Genomic DNA, 22,621 nt, shown 5'->3' on the forward strand with positions numbered 1-22,621 from the left:
CCTTGAATTTATCAAGATGAGCATCAAGGACATGGGCTTTGAGGGACATCCTACAGCCCATTGTGCCGTAGTTCTTCACCAGAGTCTCAACCAGCTCCACATAGTTTTCGGCCTTGTGATTGCCCAGGAAGCCCCAAACCACTGCGACAAAGCTGTTCCAAGCTGCTTTCTCCTTACTAGTGAGCTTCTTGGGGAATTCATTGCACTCCAGGATCTTCTTTATCTGTGGTCCGACGAAGACACCGGCTTTGACCTTTGCCTCAGACAGCTTAGGGAAGAAGTCTTGAAGGTACTTGAAGGCTGCAGACTCCTTATCTAGAGCTCTGACAAATGGTTTCACAAGGCCCAATTTGATGTGCAGTGGTGGCATCAGCACCTTCCGGGGGTCCACCAGTGGCTCCCACTTGACGTTGTTCCTCCCCACAGAGAACTCGGTCCGCTGTGGCCAGTCCCGCCTGTGGTAGTGTGCCTTGGTGTCCCTGCTGTCCCAAAGGCAAAGATAGCAGGGAAACTTGGTAAAACCGCCTTGGAGACTCATCAGGAATGCCACCATTTTGAAGTCTCCTATGACCTCCCAGCCGTACTCATCATACTTCAAGGTGTCCAGCAAGGTCTTGATGCTGTTGTAATCCTCTTTGAGGTTCACCGAGTGAGCCAGGGGAAGAGACGGGTACTTGTTACCATTATGGAGCAGCACGGCTTTGAGGCTCCAGGATGAGCAGACTATGCCACTTTATGGTCACATATCTGCATTTTTGCGTTCATTTTGAGTTTTTCTCTACTCTGTAGATATGACCTCACTTAGTCTAGTGGGGCCCCAGGGACTAACTTCCATATGCGTAGATGATGTCCCCATAATTAGGCAGCTTATTTTCAACTGTTCCACTTAACCTTTCCAATGTAAAGCAGAGATCTGTGTTTACTGTGTCCCATGCAGTTTTCTCACAAGCTCTTGGCCATTTAACTCCAGGTTTGTGTCCGTTGAGGTTCTTTTCTCTCTTATGTTGGTTTGTCTGACCGGGTTCACAAGGATCATTAGGTTCATCACTAACTGTGTCCATGCAAGTCCTCCTCACATCTATGACAGGGGTGCTGATATCCTGCGAACTGTGGTTTGCTTCCTGTCGCTGGATTTCATTCGACTGACTTGACTGACTTCGTAAGAAGTACTGATCAATGTGAGGCCCTTGTCCCTTCTCCCTCAAGCATTTCATTCTCCCTTGATGAATCTTCAAACCCCTGACCGTTGTCGCCTTGCTCCAGCCGCAGACACAAACCTGGAGTTCCATGTCTTTGCTAACTGCAGATCTTGAACTAGTCTTTTGTGAAGTACTCTCCATACTCATATCCGTTTCCGTTCCTAAGTCGTTAACCGTGTTGTCCAACGTTGAGTCATCTTCCGCCCCCGCTCTCGCAGACTCTAGGGGTATTTTTCTCTTTAATTTAATTACATTGAATTATTTAATTCATCCCAATGTATCACACATGGGGATTGAATTCATTTGCAGTCCATTATAACCTCATTGTAATGTTTACACGTCCTGTAGTTAGTTTCTGGATTCTCAGAGGATACAGAGTCAGTTTGATGTCATTGTTCAACATGAACTTTATTGTAACAGTATACAGTCCTTATCATGGATGTGTACACGGTTTTATTTACTATTTTATATTAATAAATTCATTTATTTATCTAACACCTCAATTAGTGTGTGTAATTCATGATGAGTTACGTGTGATCTCATTTATCAGCTGATACAATATGAATTCATGATGCATACATTTCTAATTGTAATAATGTAATTCCGTGTCTGCAATTCATCATGCATTACATATGAACAGACGCTTATTTTAATGTGTTACCGTGTATTTAATACAGCGTTGACAATCGTAAAGATAACATGTCGTTCCCCTCCACTAACAAGGGGGGCAGCAGTAGTTTTAGTAGCTATTTCAATTACTATTGGAAGCTCACTCTGCATCGTCTCTTTGGTTCACAGCCGCAGCCAGCCTCCCGCAGGTAATTTTCAGAGCTGCGCCCGATCTGCACAGATTTCAGCGGCAGCCCTCGCAGAAGGCGTGTCTGTGCAGATCTGCGGAAATCTGCGCTATAACACTACCAATATGATTTTTAAAACACCTGCGTCATTACGAGTCCATTGCACCGAACTGAAAGCAGCGCACTACCTGGGGCTGATCCCGTGGCTGCACGGAGCACGGTACTAAACCAGCACGCAAGTTAATCGGTGCTGTCAAAAGCATGTTGTTTGGGGATGTTACAGAGCCGACACGGGGAGCTCTGCCATCCAGCTTCATGACCTCGTCGAGCCGCCCTCGCATCGGGATAGGGAGACCGACACCAATCATACGAGGCGGTTCCGACCAGACACGCCTTCTGCTAGGGACGCGTTCATTTCAGTACAGGAAACAGAAAGGTGTGCTGTGATTACCTGAGAGAGCTGAATGCAGTCGCTGGTGATTTTACAACACGCTGCCTGTCTGCTGCTGCTCAAAGTGTTTAGTTTGGGTTGAAAAGGTTTTTTTTGTTTTTTGTTTTAAATATAAATAATTTGTGAGTTTTGTGTTTGTTTATTACCTGCACGGAGTTCCGGGAAAATAAAATAATCCGTTTTCTCTTTTGAATTTCACACACAGAGTGGAGCGTGTCATTCGTATCTACAGACAAGTTGAGCTTTTCAATGAGATTATTTACTGAAAAAAAAAAAAAACATTTAAACGCGTTTAATTCTGAAAGACGGAAGTTACTCCTTGGAAAGTCTGTTTGTGTCATTTCTTATCACACCAGAGAAGTGATGAATATGTTTGAATGAGAAGGCTTCGGTAAAAACAAATATATCTTAGTAAATACAAACCGAAGGCGGTGTTTCTGAATGAAAAGAGGAGTCTCAAACTAAACCAGTGAAGATGGACGCGTCAGTGTCTCCGTGTCGTTGTTTCAAGACGAGCTCGCCTCCACCGTCGAGCTCGCAGTGAAAGCGGCTGCAGACCGCGTCGTGTGCGCGATTACTGAAGCTGTGAGCAGCAAATTCACTGAATTACAAGAGGACATGTCTGCAGTGAAGAGAGAGAATGAAACTCTGAAGCTGAGATTGGAAATATCAGAGAGCGAGCTGAAAGCCGTGCGAGGGTGTATAAACGCTGCACATGCAGACATTAAACAGCCTTTCATATTTCAAGGTAAGATTGGTTTTATTGGGTGGTATTGCTCGCTCAATCCAACACCTCAAATCACCTTCTACTGGAAAGATCTTGGGTCGAATCTCTCTTCAGACACGTTTTAAAGTGTTTGATTATTATAATAGCACAGCTCTGTCCTAATATTGGTTATATAAGGAGTCTAATTGAGGCATTGTGTTATTTTATAGATTATAAGAACGTAGTGCATCTAACCTAGTCTAATTCATACTTAAATAGGTATTCTAGAAACTAAGAAACTACTATATTGGTAAGTCTTAACCAGTCTGTAATTATAGAGACTTAAATAGTGTCCTTCTGGTAAAGTGATGTCTTGTTTAGAGTCCCACTGAGACAGTCACAGACCATACTGCAGATCTTTAGAATAATGATTTGGGACCTCATATCAACACACAGCAGCACATCGTGTTTTCGTGTTGTTGTTGTTATTGTTATTATTATTATTATTATTATTATTATTATTATTATTATTATTGTTATTGTTATTGTTATTATTGTTATTGTTATTATTATTATTTTAATTAGCAGACGCCTTTATCCAAGGCGACTTACAGAGACTAGGGTGTGTGAACTATGCATCAGCTGCAGAGTCACTTACAACTACGTCTCACCCGAAAGACGGAGCACAAGGAGGTTAAGAGACTTGCTCAGGGTCACACAATGAGTCAGTGGCTGAGGTGGGATTTGAACCGGGGACCTCCTGCTTACAAGCCTGTTTCTTTAACACAGCCTCCTAGTGTTGACTGCACATCTGTTTTTAGATCAATGCTTTCATTGTCTTCAGCTCCAGTGCTGTGTTTGTCTTTGGTACAGTCGCGGATCATTATTTTGCGGTAGTCCTGTTTCCTTATAGTTCCACACAGACACATTTACAGCGATCTTTCCAGACCAAACTGGGTGAATACAGGGGGCGGCAGCAGCACCCTGCCTTCATGTATTATTAAGAATGGATAGTGGTGCAGTATATATTATACTATAACAGTGTGTATTAAGAATGGATAGTGGTGCAGTATATATTATACTATAACAGTGTGTATTATTAAGAATGGATAGTGGTGCAGTATATATTATACTATAACAGTGTGTATTATTAAGAATGGATAGTGGTGCAGTATATATTATACTATAACAGTGTGTATTATTAAGAATGGATAGCGGTGCAGTATATATTATACTATAACAGTGTGTATTATTAAGAATGGATAGTGGTGCAGTATATATTATACTATAACAGTGTGTATTAGGAATGGATAGTGGTGCAGTATATATTATACTATAACAGTGTGTATTATTAAGAATGGATAGTGGTGCAGTATATATTATACTATAACAGTGTGTATTATTAAGAATGGATAGCGGTGCAGTATATATTATACTATAACAGCGTGTATTATTAAGAATGGATAGTGGTGCAGTATATATTATACTATAACAGTGTGTATTATTAAGAATGGATAGTGGTGCAGTATATATTATACTATAACAGTGTGTATTATTAAGAATGGATAGTGGTGCAGTTTATATTATACTATAACAGTGTGTATTAAGAATGGATAGTGGTGCAGTATATATTATACTATAACAGTGTGTATTATTAAGAATGGATAGTGGTGCAGTATATATTATACTATAACCGTGTGTATTATTAAGAATGGATAGTGGTACAGTATATATTATACTATAACAGTGTGTATTAAGAATGGATAGTGGTGCAGTATATATTATACTATAACCGTGTGTATTATTAAGAATGGATAGCGGTGCAGTATATATTATACTATAACAGTGTGTATTAAGAATGGATAGTGGTGCAGTATATATTATACTATAACAGTGTGTATTATTAAGAATGGATAGTGGTGCAGTATATATTATACTATAACAGTGTGTCTTATTAAGAATGGATAGTGGTGCAGTATATATTATACTATAACAGTGTGTATTATTAAGAATGGATAGTGGAGCAGTATATATTATACTATAACAGTGTGTCTTATTAAGAATGGATAGTGGTGCAGTATATATTATACTATAACAGTGTGTATTAAGAATGGATAGTGGTGCAGTATATATTATACTATAACAGTGTGTATTAAGAATGGATAGTGGTGCAGTATATATTATACTATAACAGTGTGTATTAAGAATGGATAGTGGTGCAGTATATATTATACTATAACAGTGTGTATTAAGAATGGATAGTGGAGCAGTATATATTATACTATAACAGTGTGTATTATTAAGAATGGATAGTGGTGCAGTATATATTATACTATAACAGTGTGTCTTATTAAGAATGGATAGTGGTGCAGTATATATTATACTATAACAGTGTGTATTATTAAGAATGGATAGTGGTGCAGTATATATTATACTATAACAGTGTGTCTTATTAAGAATGGATAGTGGTGCAGTATATATTATACTATAACAGTGTGTCTTATTAAGAATGGATAGTGGTGCAGTATATATTATACTATAACAGTGTGTATTATTAAGAATGGATAGTTGAGCAGTATATATTATACTATAACAGTGTGTATTATTAAGAATGGATAGTGGTGCAGTATATATTATACTATAACAGTGTGTCTTATTAAGAATGGATAGTGGTGCAGTATATATTATACTATAACAGCGTGTATTATTAAGAATGGATAGCGGTGCAGTATATATTATACTATAACAGTGTGTATTAAGAATGGATAGTGGTGCAGTATATATTATACTATAACAGTGTGTATTATTAAGAATGGATAGTGGTGCAGTATATATTATACTATAACAGTGTGTATTATTAAGAATGGATAGTGGTACAGTATATATTATACTATAACAGTGTGTATTATTAAGAATGGATAGTGGTGCAGTATATATTATACTATAACAGTGTGTATTAAGAATGGATAGTGCTGCAGTATATATTATACTATAACAGTGTGTATTAAGAATGGATAGTGGTGCAGTATATATTATACTATAACAGTGTGTATTATTAAGAATGGATAGTGGTGCAGTATATATTATACTATAACAGTGTGTATTATTAAGAATGGATAGTGGTGCAGTATATATTATACTATAACAGTGTGTATTATTAAGAATGGATAGTGGTACAGTATATATTATACTATAACAGTGTGTATTATTAAGAATGGATAGTGGTGCAGTATATATTATACTATAACAGTGTGTATTATTAAGAATGGATAGTGGTGCAGTATATATTATACTATAACAGTGTGTATTAAGAATGGATAGTGCTGCAGTATATATTATACTATAACAGTGTGTATTAAGAATGGATAGTGGAGCAGTATATATTATACTATAACAGTGTGTATTATTAAGAATGGATAGTGGTGCAGTATATATTATACTATAACAGTGTGTATTATTAAGAATGGATAGTGGTGCAGTATATATTATACTATAACAGTGTGTATTATTAAGAATGGATAGTGGTGCAGTATATATTATACTATAACAGTGTGTATTATTAAGAATGGATAGCGGTGCAGTATATATTATACTATAACAGTGTGTATTATTAAGAATGGATAGTGGTGCAGTATATATTATACTATAACAGTGTGTATTATTAAGAATGGATAGTGGTGCAGTATATATTATACTATAACAGTGTGTATTAAGAATGGATAGTGGAGCAGTATATATTATACTATAACAGTGTGTATTAAGAATGGATAGTGGTGCAGTATATATTATACTATAACAGTGTGTATTATTAAGAATGGATAGTGGTGCAGTTTATATTATAATATAACAGTGTGTATTATTAAGAATGGATAGTGGTGCAGTATATATTATACTATAACAGTGTGTATTATTAAGAATGGATAGTGGTGCAGTATATATTATACTATAACAGTGTGTATTATTAAGAATGGATAGTGGTGCAGTATATATTATACTATAACAGTGTGTATTAAGAATGGATAGTGGTGCAGTATATATTATACTATAACAGTGTGTATTATTAAGAATGGATAGTGGTGCAGTATATATTATACTATAACAGTGTGTATTAAGAATGGATAGTGGTGCAGTATATATTATACTATAACAGTGTGTATTATTAAGAATGGATAGTGGTGCAGTATATATTATACTATAACCGTGTGTATTATTAAGAATGGATAGTGGTGCAGTATATATTATACTATAACAGTGTGTATTATTAAGAATGGATAGTGGTACAGTATATATTATACTATAACAGTGTGTATTATTAAGAATGGATAGTGGTGCAGTATATATTATACTATAACAGTGTGTATTAAGAATGGATAGTGCTGCAGTATATATTATACTATAACAGTGTGTATTAAGAATGGATAGTGGTGCAGTATATATTATACTATAACAGTGTGTATTATTAAGAATGGATAGTGGTGCAGTATATATTATACTATAACAGTGTGTATTATTAAGAATGGATAGTGGTGCAGTATATATTATACTATAACAGTGTGTATTATTAAGAATGGATAGTGGTGCAGTATATATTATACTATAACAGTGTGTATTATTAAGAATGGATAGCGGTGCAGTATATATTATACTATAACAGTGTGTATTAGGAATGGATAGTGGTACAGTATATATTATACTATAACAGTGTGTATTATTAAGAATGGATAGTGGTGCAGTATATATTATACTATAACAGTGTGTATTAAGAATGGATAGTGGTACAGTATATATTATACTATAACAGTGTGTGTTATTAAGAATGGATAGTGGTGCAGTATATATTATACTATAACAGTGTGTATTATTAAGAATGGATAGTGGTGCAGTATATATTATACTATAACAGTGTGTATTATTAAGAATGGATAGTGGTGCAGTATATATTATAATATAACAGTGTGTATTATTAAGAATGGATAGTGGTGCAGTATATATTATACTATAACAGCGTGTATTATTAAGAATGGATAGTGGTGCAGTATATATTATACTATAACAGTGTGTATTATTAAGAATGGATAGTGGTGCAGTATATATTATACTATAACAGTGTGTATTATTAAGAATGGATAGTGGTGCAGTATATATTATACTATAACAGTTTGTATTATTAAGAATGGATAGTGGTGCAGTATATATTATACTATAACAGTGTGTATTAAGAATGGATAGTGGTACAGTATATATTATACTATAACAGTGTATTATTAAGAATGGATAGTGGTGCAGTATATATTATACTATAACAGTGTATTATTAAGAATGGATAGTGGTGCAGTATATATTATACTATAACAGCGTGTATTATTAAGAATGGATAGTGGTGCAGTATATATTATACTATAACAGTGTGTATTATTAAGAATGGATAGTGGTGCAGTATATATTATACTATAACAGTGTGTATTAAGAATGGATAGTGGTGCAGTATATATTATACTATAACAGTGTGTATTATTAAGAATGGATAGTGGTGCAGTATATATTATACTATAACAGTGTGTATTATTAAGAATGGATAGTGGTGCAGTATATATTATACTATAACAGTGTGTCTTATTAAGAATGGATAGTGGTGCAGTATATATTATACTATAACAGTGTGTATTATTAAGAATGGATAGTGGTGCAGTATATATTATACTATAACAGTGTGTATTATTAAGAATGGATAGTGGTGCAGTATATATTATACTATAACAGTGTGTCTTATTAAGAATGGATAGTGGTGCAGTATATATTATACTATAACAGTGTGTCTTATTAAGAATGGATAGTGGTGCAGTATATATTATACTATAACAGTGTGTCTTATTAAGAATGGATAGTGGTGCAGTATATATTATACTATAACAGTGTGTATTATTAAGAATGGATAGTGGTGCAGTATATATTATACTATAACAGTGTGTATTATTAAGAATGGATAGTGGAGCAGTATATATTATACTATAACAGTGTGTATTATTAAGAATGGATAGTGGTGCAGTATATATTATACTATAACAGTGTGTCTTATTAAGAATGGATAGTGGTGCAGTATATATTATACTATAACAGTGTGTCTTATTAAGAATGGATAGTGGTGCAGTATATATTATACTATAACAGTGTGTATTATTAAGAATGGATAGTGGAGCAGTATATATTATACTATAACAGTGTGTCTTATTAAGAATGGATAGTGGTGCAGTATATATTATACTATAACAGTGTGTATTATTAAGAATGGATAGTGGTGCAGTATATATTATACTATAACAGTGTGTATTATTAAGAATGGATAGTGGTGCAGTATATATTATACTATAACAGTGTGTCTTATTAAGAATGGATAGTGGTGCAGTATATATTATACTATAACAGTGTGTATTATTAAGAATGGATAGTGGTGCAGTATATATTATACTATAACAGTGTGTATTATTAAGAATGGATAGTGGTGCAGTATATATTATACTATAACAGTGTGTATTATTAAGAATGGATAGTGGTGCAGTATATATTATACTATAACAGTGTGTATTATTAAGAATGGATAGTGGTGCAGTATATATTATACTATAACAGTGTGTATTAAGAATGGATAGTGGAGCAGTATATATTATACTATAACAGTGTGTATTATTAAGAATGGATAGTGGTGCAGTATATATTATACTATAACAGTGTGTATTATTAAGAATGGATAGTGGTGCAGTATATATTATACTATAACAGTGTGTCTTATTAAGAATGGATAGTGGTGCAGTATATATTATACTATAACAGTGTGTATTATTAAGAATGGATAGTGGTGCAGTATATATTATACTATAACAGTGTGTATTAAGAATGGATAGTGGTGCAGTATATATTATACTATAACAGTGTGTATTAAGAATGGATAGTGGTGCAGTATATATTATACTATAACAGCGTGTATTATTAAGAATGGATAGTGGTGCAGTATATATTATACTATAACAGTGTGTATTAGGAATGGATAGTGGTACAGTATATATTATACTATAACAGTGTGTATTATTAAGAATGGATAGTGGTGCAGTATATATTATACTATAACAGTGTGTATTATTAAGAATGGATAGTGGTGCAGTATATATTATACTATAACAGTGTGTATTATTAAGAATGGATAGTGGTGCAGTATATATTATACTATAACAGTGTGTATTATTAAGAATGGATAGTGGTGCAGTATATATTATACTATAACAGCGTGTATTATTAAGAATGGATAGTGGTGCAGTATATATTATACTATAACAGTGTGTATTATTAAGAATGGATAGTGGTGCAGTATATATTATACTATAACAGTGTGTATTAAGAATGGATAGTGGTGCAGTATATATTATACTATAACAGTGTGTATTATTAAGAATGGATAGTGGTGCAGTATATATTATACTATAACAGTGTGTATTATTAAGAATGGATAGTGGTGCAGTATATATTCTACTATAACAGTGTTTGTTATTGTATTATAAAGATCTATCATTTACTCAAAACAGCGTAATGCTGCAGTTTGTTTGTTAGAAAAATTCTAACCATAAAATAAATAAAGTACTTTGTTCAGCTGATGGTAAGCAGAATTAGGAAATGGTCGCTCATATTGTTTTACTAATTATTATTATACTTATTATTATTATTTGTATTTATTTATTAGCAGATGCCCTTATCCAGGGTACCTTACAATTGTTACAAGATATCACATTATTTTTACATACAATTACCCATTTATACAGTTGGGTTTTTACTGGAGCAATCTAGGTAAAGTACCTTGCTCAAGAGTACAGCAGCAGTGTCCCCCACCTGGGATTGAACCCAGAGCCCTAACCACTCCTCTAAACCTTTGTCACAGTACAGTATGAGTTAACAAAAAGACATTCCTGAGACACTTTGCTAAGACTGCAAGTCTCCCTGCTTGGTTTCTAAGCATGTTTGCAGTAGAGAAATGGATGTTTGCATTAGAACAATACAAAGGCAGAACAGCGGTCATGATGGTGATTGACAGGGAGGTAGAAGTGGATGCAATGCTCCAGTGTGAGGTGATTGACAGGGAGGTAGAAGTGGATGCAATGCTCCAGTGTGAGGTGATTGACAGGGAGGTAGAAGTGGATGCAATGCTCCAGTGTGAGGTGATTGACAGGGAGGTAGAAGTGGATGCAATGCTCCAGTGTGAGGTGATTGACAGGGAGGTAGAAGTGGATGCAATGCTCCAGTGTGAGGTGATTGACAGGGAGGTAGAAGTGGATGCAATGCTCCAGTGTGAGGTGATTGACAGGGAGGTAGAAGTGGATGCAATGCTCCAGTGTGAGGTGATTGACAGGGAGGTAGAAGTGGATGCAATGCTCCAGTGTGAGGCTACAGGAGGTGAGAAAGACCAGCCGCACTGAGGCTTGTTTTGTACATGATGTAGAATATAAAGATGTTCATATGAAAATGCCTTTTCCTTCACTTTGTTCATAGGAACACAAACACAGCGTTAACCGCTAATTGCAATGTAGAATAACAGGAATGGTATCAATGCCATCATGTACCTAAACCACCAAACTATTATACCAGCTCAACCCTATACGAAATAAGTGAGGAACAGTAACTTCAAATGCATGCTGCGCCTTACTGAACACAGTAGTTTGCAGGGGTTATATTGATACAATCCCTGATCAAAGCAGCTAACAAAGAATGTTGATGGGAGTTGAAATAAATATTTGATCAGTGCAAAAAGTATGAGCCATGGCATTGTGGGTAGGGTACTAGGGTTAGATGTTCTTTATTCTTTCATATTTCAGTTTTAATTAAAGGCATTGATCACTCCTCTACCACAAGTACTTTGGAAGGAATGTTGGATCCAACCGGATTCCCAGCTCACGACCCTGTAGTATCTGGAAAAGTACAAGATCCCATAGGCTATCATTCATGATTTGTATCTATTGGGCAGGCCCAGTGAGCTCAAGCAGGCACTATAGGGCTGCCTTTGTCCCCCTGGGAGTTCTCTGCCACGCTGCTGGAAGCTCTCTGCCACGCTGCTGGGAGCTGGCTGCCACGCTGCTGGGAGCTGGCTGCCACGCTGCTGGGAGCTGGCTGCCACGCTGCTGAGAGCTCTCTGCCACGCTGCTGGGAGCTCTCTGCCACGCTGCTGGGAGCTCTCTGCCACGCTGCTGGGAGCTCTCTGCCACGCTGCTGGGAGCTCTCTGCCACGCTGCTGGGAGCTGGCTACCACGCTGCTGGGAGCTGGCTGCCAAACTCCTGGGTGTGAAGAGGTTAATGGCTTGGTTGTGGATTAGAGGACACCCTCTGTTGGCCTCAGCGTTGTGGGGTTTCCTGCTGGGAGGGAAAATTGTGTATTAATTGGGAGTTAAAAACGGTAAAGTAACTGGGCGCACTGTATTAATGAAAGAAATAAATAAGAGAAATAGCTCCTCTTAGACCCGGTGACATCTCTCAGTAGCATTCTGACAAGGGGCTGGCTTTGAAGAGGAACCTAGCTAGTAAGTAAGAGTTGTAATTTTATACAATTTTGTTTCCCACAGATCCCATAGAGAGCCACGCTATCCCTGAATCTGAAGCACAGGAGGGGCCAAAGATAGAAGCAGTTTACACACAAGAGGAGTCCTTTGAGCAGGAGTGGTGTGCAAGTCTAATGCAGGTTACAGGACTGCCATGTGTTAAAGATGAAGACATCCCTGAACAGGAATGTGTTCCTTTTAAAGAGGAGTTCATAGAGCAGGAATGTGTCCCCATCGCAGAGGAACATCGTACTGAAAATAATGTCTGTACACTTGAGGAGAACACGAAGCTGGGATCCAACCTGTGTGATGATTCTCCATCTGAATGTGATCTGGGATTTGGAGGTAATCCTACAAAACAAGCAGCATTGAGCTGCCTATTGATCCTGCAGAACCTGGTACTGAACACCAGCAGTGTGCTTGAGATTCATATTTTAACAAGGGGAGCTGCCCAACCACTATGTCAACAAGGACATCACTGTGCTTGCTCCTGAGGCACCTGCTAGCTGTGCAGCCACTGCCACGCCTATTTAGAATGCTGTGAGATCAGCAGCATCGCCACAATGAGAGTGAACCCATATTGTATGACCCATCAGTCTTATTTATTTCTTACACTTTATTCAAATACAATAACATGTTTAAAAGCTCATCTCACTACAACTATCCCAGGGACTGTAATGTTTGCTGGCAGAGGCACATTTCACTCTTGTGTGTCTCACAGTAAGCATTGCTGTGTTATTATTGTCACAGTACAGTAAGTACGTGTGTGGAGGGGTTCTGTACAGCAGACCAGCGAATCAGTTTCAGCTGTGAGGGGGATTCTGGGAATTGTAGTTTTAGCAGATCTCTGCTCTACAGATATTTTACACAAAAATCATAAAAAGAGAAATTTGTTGTGGAAAAGCAAACCGAGGTATGACACAGGCCAGGTTTTTGGGATGGAACCGCATAACAGTCTTGCGTTTTGATTGGTCCATGTCTGTCACATGAATATGTCGTCACACGAGTGGAAAACCTTGCAGGCATTTTTAACATTGTAATCAGAGAGAGTGATCTGCTTTCCACAACCTTACCATTAAAATATAATGTGGTATTACGCTCTACTAGTATAACAAACTATGGGCGATTACTTTATATGAATTATCATGTTATGCACGAATGTAAGAATTGTCTTTCTGTGGTGGTGTAGCATATATCTATAATCGTTTTTGCGATATATTTTAATATAAAATGTATACACTATTGCAGTTTTGTTAGAGGATACATTAGTTTATCTCTAATGTAATCACAGTTTTACATATAGACTGCCCCTGTTTTCATTTAAGTCCCAAATTCTCAGCCGATTTGGTTTGCAGATAACGTCTCAAATTCTGGGCAGCTATAATTTTCAGATAACGTCCCAAATTCTGGGCCGCTCTTATAACATCCCAATTTCTGGGCTGCTGTGGCTTTTAGATAACTTTTAGATAGCTGACAGCCGAGTTTCTAAGTCATGCATGCACAGTTTACCATAAACTGGACCGTTAATTCATTTAAGAGTAACCCTTAGTACATGAATCAAAGTTAATGTATGTTTTACTCTCCCAGAAAACATTTAGGAACATGGTATACCAAAAAAAAAGGACATCTCATTTGCTTATGTAATGTCCATCAATATATATTGAGGCGTAGGGGTTTATCAGAACTTCTGGGTTTAAGAGACCAGTGCCCTTCAACAACTTCAAATAAATCCTATTGTATCGTATTAGTTAACATTTCCCTTATCTATTCCTGATAGTTTATACTGTAGGTCAGGAGTTTTCAACCTTTTTTTGAAACTGTACCCCTTCTATCTGGAGGTTTCACCTCGAGTACCCCTTTACAATTTTCGCTCAACTGAACGGTACCTCAGTTACAATAAAATGGAGAATAATCTGATAACCCCCCCCCCCCCTGTTTATTTAATAAATTTGGGTGACAAACTGCTGGTTTAGGACAGAACAACAAACAGTAGGCTTAATTCTTAAAACTTTTAACTACAAGTATTTGGATGCACAGAATTTAAAAAAGACAAGTACTGGGTTAGGAGCACACCTATTTTTTTGTAACTTTGACGGCCTTTTTAAAATTTTGACAGCCTTTTGTAAAAGTGAAGGCCTTTTGATACCCAGCATACCCTGCAATACCCAGCAATCTGATAGCACAGCAATTCAAATGAAGTTTGTAATTGGTTGTGTTCCTCAAATACACAATAAAAAGTGATATTTATAGGGTATACAGTTATACAGCGATACAGTGGTTTCGGACATCTAAGAACAGGTACTGCGAGCATCTGGATTCAAACCCAGAGGTACTCTGTAGCTTCCTAAGACATTCACAGCTTGTTTGACACCCTCTTGTAGTTGCCCGTTTCTGCATATAAAGCAAAATACTGTTTGTCAATCTCTCTTTTTTCTTATAAATCAGTGTTTGCAGGAATCATTCCAAAAACACTTGAATCAGTTAGGGACTACCAGTCTGACACTACAGGCCTTTAAATTGCAGTACCAATTTGCAATTTGCTAAGTGGTTGCATTCCTCAAATTTGCACTGCAAAGTGATATTTTAAAGAATAGGGTATATAGTCCTTTTTTTCGCCTCTGCTCGCTTTTGGTGCAAAACTATGCCCCGATACACTCAAGCTGATACTGTGATCACAAAACACTTGGAATGGACTTAAATTGGTGCTTCTGTTGCATAAATACACTACAAAATGTGCACATTTCAGGTCTTATATATAATGGACATTTTTTGTATTCATTTTGCTATAGGAAATCGCGGTCGGGGGGGGGGGGGGGGGTGTCCTCCTGTCGTACCCCATGAGCCCACAAATCCTGGGCCAACAAACTCGCTAGTACTCTCTTTAGATGCACAACAGTCTTAGCTAAAGAAAATGGGCTCCTTCGAGTTCATGAAAAGACTGGGAAGGGTAGGATAAAAGAAAAATTGCTACAATCATTTATTTTCACTTTCGACTCCCCATCTCCTTTCCCTCACTTTATGATTTTATTTTGTGATTATTTAATTATTGTCAAAATAAACAGCCTTCATCTACTCACAGTTGCAGTCTCATTTCTGTCCAAAAAGAACCTGAAACACTACAATATATTGATGGACGTTACATAAGAAAATGAGATGTCCTTTTTTCGGAATACCATGTTCCTTCCCAAAAATGTGTTTTAATATTAGCCTTTAATAAAGGAAAACGACTGCTTAAATTAATTTTCACGTATCTATTTCAGTGCAATGTAGTTTCTTCATGTAATAAGAAATACGTTTTTTTAACATTTACATTTTATTTCTGTTTTTTCATAAAAATAAAAAAGATTTCTGGGGAGAGTAAAAAATACATTCACTTTGATTCATGTACTAAGGATTACGCTCAAATGAATTCACGATCCTGTTTATGGTCAATTGTGCATGGATGACTTCGAAACTGTGAAAACTGGGCTGAATTCGAAAATGCAAAGCGGCCCAGAATTTGGGACGTAAATAAAAACAGGGGCAGTCTATATGTAAATCTGTGATTACATTAGAGATAAACTAATGTATCCTCTAACAAAACTGCAATAGTGTATACATTTTATATTAAAATATATCGCAAAACCGATTATAGATATATGCTACTTGAAAGAAAAAAGTACACCACCACAGAAAGCCAATTCTTACATTCGTGCATAACATGATAATTCATATAAAGTAATAACCCATAGTTTGTTATACTAGTAGAGCGTAATACCACATTATATTTTAATGGTAAGGTTGTAGAAAGCGGATCTCTCTCTCTCTCTGATCACAATGTTAAAAATGCCTGCAAGCTTTTCCACTCGTGTGACGACATATTCATGTGACAGACATGGACCAATCAAAATCCGAGACTGTTATGCAGTTCCATCCCAAAAACCGGGCCTGTGTCATACCTGAACAAACCCCCTGCAGCCCTACATTAGTTCTACACATCGTATGTCTTAAATACAGGTAGAAAATAAAGGCAAGGGGCAATGCGTGCGATTGCAAATGGAATTTCTGCTTTTAGAAGCAAATATTAATTATCAAAAAACAAATTAAAATATGGCATAAATAGCAGTACTATCAACATGCAGGTATTAAATAACTTGGTTGTGTATACTCAGGATTTTTCATGACGCGCTGTTGGCTCGATTTAAAATGTTCCAATTTAAACGGTAAAAGCAGGTTGATTTTCATTTTCCACGTGACTGATGCTGACATCATTCTTGCTGTGATTGACATTTGCGGGACACTAGCTGGTAAACGAATCCGCCTCATCTCAAGAAACCAATCACTGAACTGCTCATTCGCTTGTCTTCAACACACAGACAGAACACAGGTATGAAGCGTTGGTGTTTTTCCAGGAGCATCTCATCAAAATAGTCAGGAATGTTATGACATAGCCATGGATTTTTCCCGACTCCCAGCTTTTATATACATTCCTGAATATGGTGATAGTAAAAGGAGGCTGAGCTGAACTGCTTCGTAGACTCTGCTACCTCCACCCTCTTCTCCTCCCTCACCTCCTCCCTCGACTCCCTCTGTCCCCTCACCTCCCGACCTGCTCGCCCCTCCCCTCCCCATCCCTGGCTCTCCTCTGCGCTCCGCTCGGCAAGAATCACACTGCGATCTGCTGAAAAGAAATGGAAGAGAACCAAACTCCCTGCTGCCCTAGACCTTTACCGCACTCTCCTCTCCTCCTTCTCCTCTACTCTCTCCTCTGCTAAATGTGCTTATTTCCAATCTGTAATCGAAGCCTCCACTAACAACCCACGTAAACTATTCTCTACCTTCTCCTCCCTCCTAAACCCTCCCCCCCTCCTCCTCCCTCCTCTATCTCCCCTGATGACTTTGCCTCCTTCTTCTCTTCTAAAATCTCAGATATCCGCAAACTCTTTAACACCTCTCCCTCCCCCGCACCCCCTCCTGCTCCAACCCCTACACCCACTACATCCCCTACTAACTCGCCCTCCTTCTCCACCTTCTTGCCCCTCTCAGACTCTGACCTCTCCTCCCTGCTCCAGGGTCACAAACCCACCACGTGTGCCTTGGACCCCCTCCCCACTCACCTCTTTCAAGCTGCTGCTCCTGCTCTACTCCCCTTCATCTCCTCACTCCTCAACACCTCTCTACTTTCTGGCATCTTTCCCTCTGCCTTCAAAAAAGCCTCTATCATTCCCCTCCTCAAAAAACCTACCCTCGACCCCACCTCCCTCCAGAGCTACCGTCCTGTCTCCCTCCTACCCTTCCTCTCCAAAACCCTCGAGCGGACTGTACACCGCCAGCTCTCTGCTTTCCTGTCCAACCACTCTCTGCTTGACCCTCTCCAATCTGGCTTCCGCTCTGCTCACTGTAGTGGAAATTTCTATATCTCATTTTAGACCCGAAAAGAATGTGCCAAGAGACAATTTGAGTCAAACAGAAGGTTACCTTTTAATAGATAAGTTTGCAAACTGGAGCGTTCAACAGAGTGACGCAGACTCTGTTAGCAATAGCAGAATCGCACACCCAGCTAATTTTTCATGCAGCTTATATAGTTTTCAGGAACATCATACAAAAAGGGGAAATTAAACAGTGTAACCATATAAGGATTGGTTATCTAGCTTAAAAGAAGTGGAAACCATATAGGGCCATAGTCAGGTTATAGAACAAGAAATTATCTCCATTTGGGAGAATTATAAAACAGTCATAAGACAAGTTTATGCTAGACATGACAGCTGAAATTAGTTTAAACTGGTTGCTCCTTGTTACCCACAAAGTTGTTTACTTTTAGATCCTCATTGGTTCAGCCGAATGGGAGATTAATAGTAAGTCTCTGATTGGCTGTCGGTGGGGGATGGTTCCCCCCCCCCCCCCCCCCCGCGAGTTCCAAGGAACAGTCAGTTCAGTATACTGCAAATTATACTTTGTATACTTAATAAACATAAAGATATTATTTCTTATAGCTCGTGTTCTACTCGTCCTATTGACTCAGGACAGGTCTCTACTTAAACTTAACATTACAACCTATATTATTATCTTAAAACCTATTTGTTTGCTATTGAGCAAACTAAGCAATTGCAATGTTATAAAAATTCCATTACATCACTCCACTGAAACCGCCCTCCTGTCTGTCACCAACTCACTTAAGTGTGCCCGAGCTGCCTCTCTCTCCTCTGTCCTAATTCTCCTCGACCTCTCTGCTGCCTTTGACACTGTTGATCACTCTATTCTACTATCATCTCTTGCTGACCTGGGGATCTCTGGCACTGCTCTGGTCTGGTTCTCCTCCTACCTCTCCAACCGCACTTACCAGGTAACCTGGCGTGGAGCAACCTCCACACCTCACCCACTCTTAACTGGAGTCCCCCAAGGGTCAGTCTTGGGTCCTCTCCTGTTCTCTCTCTACACCCGCTCCCTGGGCCCCCTCATCGCATCCTATGGTTTCTCATACCATTTCTATGCTGATGATGCTCAGATTTTCCTCTCCTTCCCCACCTCTGACTCCACCATCTCCTCCCATATCTCTACCTGTCTGTCTGCTATTTCCTCCTGGATGCACTCGCATCACCTCAAACTCAACCTCTCTAAATCTGACCTCCTTTTCTTTCCCTCCTCCTCCCCCTCCTCTGATCTCTCTATCTCTGTTCCTCTGGAATCTACCACACACTCTCCCTCCTCCTCAGCTAAGAACCTCGGAGTCACCCTGGACCCCTGCCTCTCTTATTCCCAGCACATCTCCACTCTGGCACGCACTTGCCGATTCTTCCTGAGCAACATCCGAAGAATCCGACCCTTCCTCACCAACTATGCTACCCAGCTCCTGGTCCAGGCCCTGGTACTCTCCCGCCTAGACTACTGCAACTCCCTCCTGGCTGGCCACCCGTCCGATCCAGCTCATCCAGAACTCTGCTGCCCGCCTGGTGTTCTCTCTGCCTCGCTTCGCCCACGCTACTCCACTACTCCGCTCACTCCACTGGCTCCCGATCACCGCTCGCATCCATCAAGACTCTTGTACTAGCCTACAGATGCCTTGACCAGACTGCACCCAGCTACCTCCAGACCCTCATCTCTCCCTACACCCCCACTCGACCTCTCCGCTCCGCCTGCACTAGAAGACTTGCTCTACCTCCGCTACGCTCCCCTGCCTCCTGAGCCCGCTCCTTCTCCACCCTTGCACCGCAGTGGTGGAATGACCTTCCTACAGATGTCAGGACTGCCCAGTCCCTGACCACATTCCGGCGCCTCCTTAAGACTCAACTCTTCAAACAGCACCTGTAGAACTCCTCTGTTGTATCCTGGGACACTCGTCATTTAAATGTGCTTTATTTTGCTCTTATCTGCCCCCCTATTTTACTGCATTTAATCCTGTACTTCAGAATATTGTAATCTGCCAAGTGTTTAACCTGTAGTATTTTGTACTTAATCATATCCTGATGTAACTATCACTATTTAATCATATCCTGATGTAACTATCACTATTATCTGCTGTATTATTGAATTGTGGTTTATCACACTTGAACAAAAATTATTGTATTTCTTGCTCTTATTGTATTACTTGTATTGTAACACTTGAATGTCTTTGTATTTGCTTGCGATTGTAAGTCGCCCTGGATAAGGGTGTCTGCTAAGAAATAAATAATAATAATAATAATAATAATAATAACTGGAATGATGTGAATTGGGTTTGACTGTATGCCCTCAATACACAGTCATAAGAGTTCACTCTAGTTGTCATATTTATGTCATGAAGCCCTGCAGAACAGTGCATGTGGAAGAATGCTGTACAATAACCTTTGTCTCTCTTTCTTTCTTTTTCTTTAGCTTCTAAAGTAGATGAAGGAGAACACGACTCCACTCCATCACCCCAGTGCAAAAACTCTTCTAGAGGCAAACCACAGAGCAAGAAACACAGAGAAATGACACCCCAAGAAGAGTATGTGAAGACATTGAGAACTCACTCAGTTAAAATCCCTTCTTTACAAGACAGACACCCACTTACTGTGGAGAGTACAGAGACGACACATTCTGCATGTTTTAACAATTCTGAAACCCAGGGCAGCTTGAAGACCTTGCTTCATTCTGTTAAAGGTGGGAAGAGTTCCTGTCAATTAGACGCTCCTGAAACTCACAAGGGAAACCCCACAGGAGGAACTACCTTTTCCTGGGCTGATTGTGGGAAGAGTTTCAATCATATATCACTGCTTAAAAGACACCAGCGCATTCACACAGGAGAGAAACCTTCCCACATACAGTCCAGTGATAATAGTTTCAAACAGTTAGGAAATCTTCATTCACACCAGCGCATTATCACAGGAGAGAAACCTTATCACTGCACTGAGTGTGGGAAGAGATTCAGCCAGTTAGGATACCTTAAAAAACACAAAGCGATTCACACAGGAGAGAAACCTTATCACTGCACTGAGTGTGGGAAGAGATTCAGTCACATAGGAAACCTTAAAAAACACAAAGCCATTCACACAGGCGAGAAACCTCATCACTGTGATGTTTGTGGGAAGAGATTCAGCCAATCTGGAGACCTTAAAAGACACCATCAAATTCACACAGGAGAGAAACCTTATCACTGTGCTGTTTGTGGGAAGAGATTCAGCCTGTTTGGAAACCTTAAAGGACACCATAAAATTCACACAGGAGAGAAACCTCATCACTGCACTGAGTGTGGGAAGACATTCAGTCACATAGGAACCCTTAAAAAACACAAAGCCATTCACACAGGAGAGAAACCTCATCACTGTGATGTTTGTGGGAAGAGATTCAGCCAGTTAGGAGACCTTAAAAGACACCATAAAATTCACACAGGTGTGTAATCCTCTCCCTGCACTTAGTGTGGAGAAGTTAAGTCAGTTACAGGCTCTTACAGGACTCAAGAACATTCTCAGAATTGTAGACCCCTAAACAACAGGAAGATATTTGACTAAATACAGAAATGTTTACTGAATACAAAAGATTAAACCTGCTTGATAAACAGGGTCACCCCTAATCACAATCTGTTCAGATCAAAAGCTCAGAGACTCAAATATGAACAAGTACATCTTGTATTGATCATCTTGTTGAGCATTCGGATTGTGTTACCTCACATTAGTAATATATTAAATAGATTGTTATTATGAATGCACGTTTCTCTTTCCTTTCTCATGCGTTGCTCAGCCTCTTGCAGTGGGTTCTGTGGAACCTTCCCCGATACCACGGTGAATCTGCGGCACCTCAAGACACAGCACAGTGTACTGCAGTTATCATGCGGACAGCTTTCAGGCACCAGAGAGCTTTTAGGAATGTAATGTGCTGCATACTATTGTTTCTTAATGAGGATGTGTTTAATACTGCCCTCTCTCTCTCTCTCTTTCTCTCTCTTGGGTACTCTATTAACAAACGCAAGTTCTGTGTTTTTAATATCACTTTGTTGACTGACAACGAGACTACTAAAGCAAATAAAATCTATATTAACAATGTTTTGCTGCCTGTATTAAATGCTGTTTTAAATGATGTTCAGTGTCTTCAATCAGGGAGCTCCCATCCACGGTCGGCTGTGGAATAGCCTGGACTCGAACTTGCGACGTCCAGACTATGGAGCGCATCCTGCACTCCGTGTGGAGTGCCTTTACTGGATGCGCCACTCGGGAACAGAGTTATTATTTTTAATGATATAACAGAGGATCAACTTTACTTCCCTCCCCTCCCCTCCCCTATTTCGTGCCTGTGGTCATCCATTAATCTATATTCATTTCAAAAGAATCCTTAATGTTGATACAAAGAAAGCTGAGGAAACAGTGATCTAGTGGAGAACATAAACCAGACACCAGTCCGTGTCCTGTCAAATCACAGCTACAACAGGACACTCTACACACACTAGAATCAACCATCACAGACTT

General features: G+C 38.7%; 1 protein-coding gene across 1 annotated transcript; it reads left to right on the forward strand.

Annotated features, from left to right (window-relative positions):
- Positions 1–2,912: 2,912 nt before the first annotated feature.
- On the forward strand, positions 2,913–22,220 carry LOC131720915 (gastrula zinc finger protein XlCGF57.1-like). Its single transcript, XM_059013364.1, has 3 exons — positions 2,913–3,195; positions 12,750–13,070; positions 20,556–22,220. Exons 1-3 carry the CDS (start codon positions 3,066–3,068, stop codon positions 21,557–21,559), a joined length of 1,455 nt encoding a protein of 484 aa, XP_058869347.1. The 5' UTR covers positions 2,913–3,065; the 3' UTR covers positions 21,560–22,220.
- Positions 22,221–22,621: the final 401 nt, after the last annotated feature.

Source organism: Acipenser ruthenus, chromosome 45 (assembly GCF_902713425.1).
Source record: "Acipenser ruthenus chromosome 45, fAciRut3.2 maternal haplotype, whole genome shotgun sequence".
NCBI lineage: Eukaryota > Metazoa > Chordata > Actinopteri > Acipenseriformes > Acipenseridae > Acipenser > Acipenser ruthenus.